At 38.9% G+C, this 7,304-nt stretch overlaps 2 protein-coding genes across 2 annotated transcripts in view; both read left to right on the top strand.

Moving 5' to 3' along the window:
* Nucleotides 1–1,767, top strand: part of LOC131781921 (uncharacterized) — a 74,033-nt gene extending 72,266 nt beyond the window's left edge. Inside the window, exons 19-20 of the mRNA XM_066165447.1 lie at nucleotides 353–543; nucleotides 1,022–1,767. Coding sequence (XP_066021544.1) covers nucleotides 353–543; nucleotides 1,022–1,258 — 428 coding nt within the window. The 3' untranslated portion in view covers nucleotides 1,259–1,767. The remainder of the gene's footprint in view (nucleotides 1–352; nucleotides 544–1,021) is intronic.
* A 2,845-nt stretch (nucleotides 1,768–4,612) lies between these two features.
* LOC131781922 (uncharacterized) overlaps nucleotides 4,613–7,304 on the top strand; it is a 40,742-nt gene continuing 38,050 nt past the window's right edge. Inside the window, exon 1 of the mRNA XM_066165454.1 lies at nucleotides 4,613–4,772. Within this exon, the coding sequence (XP_066021551.1) occupies nucleotides 4,747–4,772 (26 nt within the window). The 5' untranslated portion in view covers nucleotides 4,613–4,746. The remainder of the gene's footprint in view (nucleotides 4,773–7,304) is intronic.

The raw sequence follows: 7,304 nt of genomic DNA, 5'->3' as shown, positions 1-7,304 counted from the left end.
GAATGTTGAACGTAGTTGCTGTAAAATCCATGTGCCTAGAATGTGAAACTGAAAAAACCCTGAATCCTTCGATCGTGGGGGGTTCCAACCCTCACCTTCTGCTTGCCGATCAAATGGTCTACAAAGAACTCATTTAAGGCCAAAGAAAAACGAGATTCATATCAACAAATGCTTGACGCTGCTAGGATCATTTATATCGTCAACACTTCTCGTATAAATACAGTGAGGGAGATTGAACGAGGAGGTAGGTCATTGATCAAGACCGAACAAAAAGGAACAAAGTCCAATTTCACATCCTAGTGTTACACGGTTGGTTGCCTCATGTACTTAATGTTTTCTGTTGATAACTTAGGAGCTATGGCTTACCGCGGTGATCTCATCGCATGTGAAGTTGATTTTAGTGGAGTCCTCGAGGGCAAAGTCTCTGTGTTGTTCTCCTTGAACGGTAGAGAAGTAGTGCGTTCTTCAGTGGAGTATACAGAGGGAAATAAACTATTTCCTTTCGTTTCATTGGGATCTGAAGGCATTACAGTGCTCACCAAGGTATGTTCGAAAGAAGGAGGGGGGAGCGGGGAGCGGGGAGCGGGGAGCGGGGAGGGGGAGGGGGGAGCAGGAAGGGGGAGGGAGAGGGTAATGGGCTAGAAATTGAATCTATAAATGGTTTGGTTTCATGCTAACATATCACGCCTCGGCACACTCCTCCTGTTACAGTCGGGGGATTGGTCATGAGACCAAATTAGAAGCATGTGGCGAGGAAGAACTTTGTCGTATCCAGTGTTGAAAAGACCACTAAAATTTTGTTCAAGTTTGAGTAATTTAAATGTTTGCGAACATTTACAAACTATCCAACCTTTTTACCAAAAGGCTGTGCCCTGAATGCTCTGAATGATCTCTGCAGCATATCTGTATTCCACAATTGTGAAAATTAGAGCCTCTAGTTGACAACTTTTGATCATCGCTGTCCTAAAATTTCGTCTTTTTTATTTTTTAATTGGAGACGTTTGACTTTTGCACGTTTTAGATGTGCCATTCCGACAGAGACCATTTTAGTAGAGTGACAAATGAAGACCTTCAGAAGGAAATTGGAGATCTGCGACGTGATTTTCAGGATCAACTTGACAAGCAAAGGAGGATGTTAATGTCAGAAATGAGAGATTTAGTACTGCGTTTGAAGGAAGTAAAGGATGAAGAAGAAAAAGAAGAAGATACTAAGAGGCTGGACGGAGGAAAACAAAGAAGATTTTCATCACCTCAGTAGTTGTTCGAGAACATTTATTCAGCTTAGGTGCAATCTAAATTTGTGTGAATCCCTGTACCTTTCTTAAACTTCCTCTAGTCTCGAATGAAGATAGCAGCAGAAGAAATTTTTTTTTATCTAATACTAGACTAATATTTTTATCGAATGTAAGCGCGAGGCGGGCACGAAGGGCGAGTCACACGCAAGGAGAGAAATATACATCTGAGCAACTGATGCGTATGTGATCCCGGTGAATAAAATGATCCTCAAGTATGCACTGCAATGAACCCGGGACATTTCGAATTGATCGGCGCATAAGATCATATAGAGGGTATTTACGTAGACTATAGTTGGCGTGGTCCGTTAAACCAGTCGAAGAAAAAATCAGCCGCAGAACTCTGGGAGTGAGGTGCAGCGCGCTGACATCTTATTATTTTTTTTCTCATTGTTTTCTCTTTTATCCCCGTAACAGACTTCGGTGTATCTGTCACAGTCTGATACGTGTCAATTAGAAAACAAAAGGAAAAAGGAAGAGCGCATGTACACTTTTGAATAAATTGTCTTGATGCTGTAAGGAGAAATTATCTCTTGGTCACCCATAGGAATTAAAGGTTCCAGATTGGTTTCCTCTCTTACCTGATATTTCTTGGAATAAATGGGCTTAAATAGGTTTTTTTTCGTGGAGAAGTGTTGGTCTTCATAATTTGCATTAGTAAACCTTGTGAAATGTGTCAATCAATCTTGTCTTTTTGTCTAGGTTTAGCCTAAAGCTAACGCTTGATGTAAGTGGAAAGTTGCCTGAATGAATGGTTCAGTAAACAATTGTATTACATAGTAACTCTTTGATGGCGTACAAACTCCCAAGAAAATAAAAGTCTTGACTGACCAGGATATTTTTGAAGATAGAGTTGTTTGAAGAGTATGGTTGACAACTCATTTTCGCAGGTGGAACTAAAGATGTTGGTAAATTAGGAATGAGTTGTTAAACAACAGGAAAATGCAAACCCACGCAATTTTATTGAAAAAAACTTTCAATAATGTCACGTGAACGTTATATAAAGCAACAATAATCACTAGTGAGTTTCAAATTTCCAAAAAACATAAATAATTTTGTAAGCAATTATAAATATCTAATTTGAAGAGACACTCTTTCGCTAAGTCTGACTCAGCAACATTTAGTTAGCTTTTATGAATATTTTAATATAGAAGGTAGCCAGAAAGTAAAAATAGTTTGGACTGGCCGTTGTTGTTCATATTTTTTCTTGGCAAATGGTGAAAAGAATTAGGAGCAAATTGCGACAATTACTCTCTTCGTTTTGTAGCAGCATACATAAAATAGCTTAATTGCTCATACTTTTGTTCCACAGTCATATCCAGCATGTCTAGATTTATACTTTTGCGTATCAGACACTTGTTCCCTTTGTAGCCGTTTTTGCGACGTCATGCAACTGATGCACGTTGCGTGACATCCAAGAAAAGGCTGCGAGATATACCGGTACTCGGCAGTTTCATTGAATCATTCACGAAAGTATTATGTGGATACCTAGTTCAACTTTATTTTCGAACTTGAAAAATATTTAGCTTTGTAAAAGATGAGGAGGTTACTTAGTATTTGCAAAGAGTAATTTTGTGAGAGGATGAACTGTTCACGCATTCAGATTGGTTCTCGCCTATGATCGATTGGAGGACAGACGCGTGGAAGACCTATGAGCAGATTATTAGCAAGATCATCTGGGAGCCCTTCCGTTTACCCTGGAAGATGATGACTGGTTCCTAGTCCCCCACATTGCAAGTTTACCCCCTCCTCGACGAGTTCGCGACGACTAGCACGAGTTTGCTCCCAAATGCTTTTTAAAAATCCTTCACTATTGGCAAAAAATATTCTTCGTGATCAGGCATGTTGTGTAAGAATTGGAGGAAAGACTGGAGATTTCACTACCTTCAATGGATCACAATCTTCCGCGTATGCTAAGGAAATGTTGAAAACAGAAAGATACCGATTCCTCTTCTATGCCAAGAAACCTCCCAAAATTCAACAATTTACCCACGTGCAGCGTCACTGAGAAAAAATAAGACCAATATTCCAAAGATATCTTATTTGCTCTTATTTAATTTTGCCCTGTTCTCACCGCGCCTTCTTTCACAAGTTTCAGCCCAAGTAACTAGCCCAATTCAAATCAAATATTCATATCATATAACTGTGTTATGACAGCTGTTCTGACTACTTGTGCGTACTACCGAAAAAACGTGATTAACTTGGCTATTTTCTAAGGCTACGGCTTCCTGGGGAATAAAATTTTTTTCAACCTAGAAAATAACAAAAAGGAAAAGAGCTGCATTAAGAATATATTCGTTGATGAAAATAGTCAGAGCACAATACCAACGGAAATACTGACGGAATTCGAAAACTTCTATTCTAAACTTTACAAGGAAAATTCACTTACTTTGGGTGATTCTATGAATAACTTTCTTAATGGAGCGGACAATGGTAAACAGTGTTTATCTAAAAAACTAAATCGAGTTGAATCGTTCATGCAAAACAAAACACCAGGAAATGATGGCCCAACTTCCGAATTTACTTTCCTTTTTAGAATATTTGGAAAATCATTTCATTAAATCTTTACACTTCTCCCATGTTCATGGTCAACTCTGTTCTTCTCAGAGACGAGTATTGGTGATTATTTTTGGAAACAAGATTAGAATAAACGTTTCATCCAAAATTGGTGCCCTATCTCACCAACAAATGTTTTAGAAGCCTTGCTAAGAGGCTCGAACCGTTTCTCTCCGAAATTATTCATCACAACCAAAATGGATTTGTGAGATGAAGATCTGTATTTGATGCAGTGTGGACCACCGAGGAAAGTTTGGAAATGAAAAAATAACACTATAATCTTGGTTGAAAGAAAAAAAAAAGCATATGAATCTTTTGCCCATGATTTTCTATTTAAAATTTGGAAAAAATTTAACAGATGTATATATATATATATATATATGAATAACGGTTTCAATACAAATTATCTTTTGTACAGAGCGTAGGGTTCGTCAAAGTGATCCTCTCGCACCTTTGTTTTTTATCTTGGGCCTGAAAATTCTCGCGTGTGAAATTAGACAAGATAACAACATAGAAGGAATAAGAATTTACCTGCATTCGCTGAAGATATGACCTGTTTTTCAAATATATGTGTGCTATTATGTACGTTTAGAGGCATGTTTAAGATTTTCCGGTGAACAAAGTGAAAAAAATCCCTGAAGCAGCGGTGAAAGGATACTTATCTCTTGCATGTGAATAATTCACTTCCGAAATGAGGTTTGCTGCAAATCGACCAATCACCGTCGAGATTTTTGTGCCCTTAAGCCTTGACCTGCTACGTGTGTGCGTTAATTTTGTAGTCACTCATTGTAAACAGTTGCGGAAGGAAAACTAGAAGCCAATCGATTCTTCGTTTTTGTAGAACTCCATTCCAGCACATAATCCATAGGGACTTTCAGCCGGCTTGCGCAGGAAGATAATGGCCGACCCTGGGAATTGTAAGAAGTAAGTTATGACTGTCAACATTTTGATTGAATTATAACGTCACAACGAGTTCTCATTTGCGGCTAACGTGATGTCTTGAACTTAGGAGAGATTGTTAGTTGTGTGGGACATCACAGATTAAATGGGTCTCCCGTCCAGAATTGATTCGACTTAGCTCTGTTCTGTTATCTTACATTTAGACTTGAGGCGTTGAATTGCGGAAGACTTTATGCAAATGCAACAAACACACGGAAAAAATCAGTAAATTTTCCCGTAATAACTTTCACTGAGATTGACTTGTAAATGAATAACCGAATAAGAAAGAAAACTTTGTTGAGGTCTTATATTCTTTCAAAATTAATCCTCATAAAGAAATCCTGGTCTTTGTTCTAATAGCTGTTGTTTCTCTCGGCCCTGATTTGGCGAAGGTGGTTTTAAACATCCTTGCGCAAGCTTTCCGCTTTTCCCTTACTCATTATGCACACTTTTCTTTGATAAGAAACAAGAAACAATAGTGACGCAATTGATTTCCCGTGGGACTACGGCTCTGCTTGCGTTTTTGAGTCTTTGTTTTTATCACGTCCTCTTGAGTGGCTCACAAATTAAATTCTGTGACGATGTCATTTTAACAAAGCGATGACGTTTCATACCTCTCACAACATCAATGATGGTTGTTTTTAATTAATTAATTATTTTTTTTAAGAGGACCATTGCATTTTAGTTGTGACAGAAACTATAGAAGTCACTTTCAACCCGCTGCTTTATTGAATACAACAGCTCCACTTAAAGCTACTTAAATCAGTAGAGATGCGCGACCGTCTATTGTCCGTCATGGCCAACAGACATGCCCTCATCGTGAACGCTTCGGCATGTGAGTTTCTTCGCCCGCGAGAAAGATCTTGAGCAGCGCTGTGAGAGGTCTGTAGTGATAATGTTTGACTAAGTGACCACTCAATCATAACAAAGTAAACAACAAAGCATTCTGGAATGTACTAAAACATTTTAAGGTCATTTTGTGATTTACAGTCGAGGCTGTATTAAGCGGTCACCCTGTATTAAGCGGTTAATTGTCCCGAATTTGTTGGATCAATATCAGTAGCTGGGAACAGACTCTTGTATAAAACTACCGCACAATATATCTTTCAAGTAACTTTTAATCTCAATATCAAAGTAGCGAGATCAAAGTTGCAAATTCAGTACACTGAGTTGTCAATTATGGCATGAAGTGGCGTTGTTTGTAATACTCCTAATCCGTGAAAGCTGTATCAAGCGGTCATCCCGCCATTCCCCGTGAGTGACCGCTAAATACAGGTTCAACTGTACACTACACTACAGCATTAGTTATATTTGCTGGTGCGAAACAGTCTGGTGGTCATATCTTTTACCGAAACTTAGATAACTTTGCTGAAAACATTTTTAATATTTAGTTCCTAGACTTCGCGTGGCGCGCTAACATTCTTGTTTAGGCTGACTTTTTCGGACTCGCGCAACGGAATGCGCCGAAAAGGGGGGCTTGCTCGCAGTCCACTTAGAAATTGAAACCTTTTTTCAAATTTTTCTCGGTTTATCATATAGCAAGATATTATAAACAATACTTAGTCTCTTGTGTACAGATATTGCGGATGAAATACCAGGATTTCTTCAGTTTCGAAAACATAAAATCTTCACCGAATCATACTGACATTTTTTTACATTTTTAAACACAGTAGTATTTTTCTCAGGCTCCTAGTCATGTGCATCCAGATGTTTTTGGAAGTTTCATTATTTTTTTTTCACTAACGACGCAAGCATAAGCGCAAGCACAAATGTAGGCGTAACAGCTCTTATTTCGCCATGAAAACGGCCTCGATGCAAGCATAAAGACGAGCGCATGCCTTTTCTTGTACCAGTGCTTGTGCTTGTCGACGTTCGTTTTCACTTGGTATATTTTACTTATAAGTGTGTTTGTGCTCACGCTTGGACTTGATATTAATAATAACAATAATAATAATGAACGATTATCCTCTGGTAGTTAATGCGTAGCTAAACACCACAGGGTGCTGTAGAAATCCTACAAGATAAGCCAATCAAATATCTCGATTCATGAAAGTTACTTTTGGTATCTTTTTCCTTTGGTTATCAATTACATGCATCTCGCCTTCGGTGAAACTGGTCATGGCCAAGAACAAAATATACAAGGGGCGAAGCCCAAATGTGGAGCGGTATTTAAATAGTTGTGGCCGCGAAGTAGATATCTCGGGGCTAATTGCGCCAAATCTTGCTGCTGGAGCGAGACTCGCAGCCAAAAATGAGAGTCAGGCTCTGGACGAGAAGACTTCCAGAACATACGAACTACGGCTCATCGCACTGGAGCAGTTCGCGGCACAGAACGGAGATGATGCCATTCTTTTCGGCCCAAACAAAAGGCCCTTTTTAGCGGCCACATTGCAAACCTTCATGCGTAAGTATTACTTTTCAGCACCGATCTAGTAATTACAGTAATCGCAAGTTTCGAGTTCTCCAATGCACATTTGGTTATGTCGGCGTTCTTTAAAGAACTATTTGATCAACGCT

This window comes from Pocillopora verrucosa, chromosome 1 (assembly GCF_036669915.1).
Source record: "Pocillopora verrucosa isolate sample1 chromosome 1, ASM3666991v2, whole genome shotgun sequence".
In the NCBI taxonomy this organism is placed as follows: Eukaryota; Metazoa; Cnidaria; class Anthozoa; order Scleractinia; family Pocilloporidae; genus Pocillopora; species Pocillopora verrucosa.
Note: the sequence above shows the minus strand (reverse complement) of the source record. Positions and strands in the feature narration are given on the sequence as shown.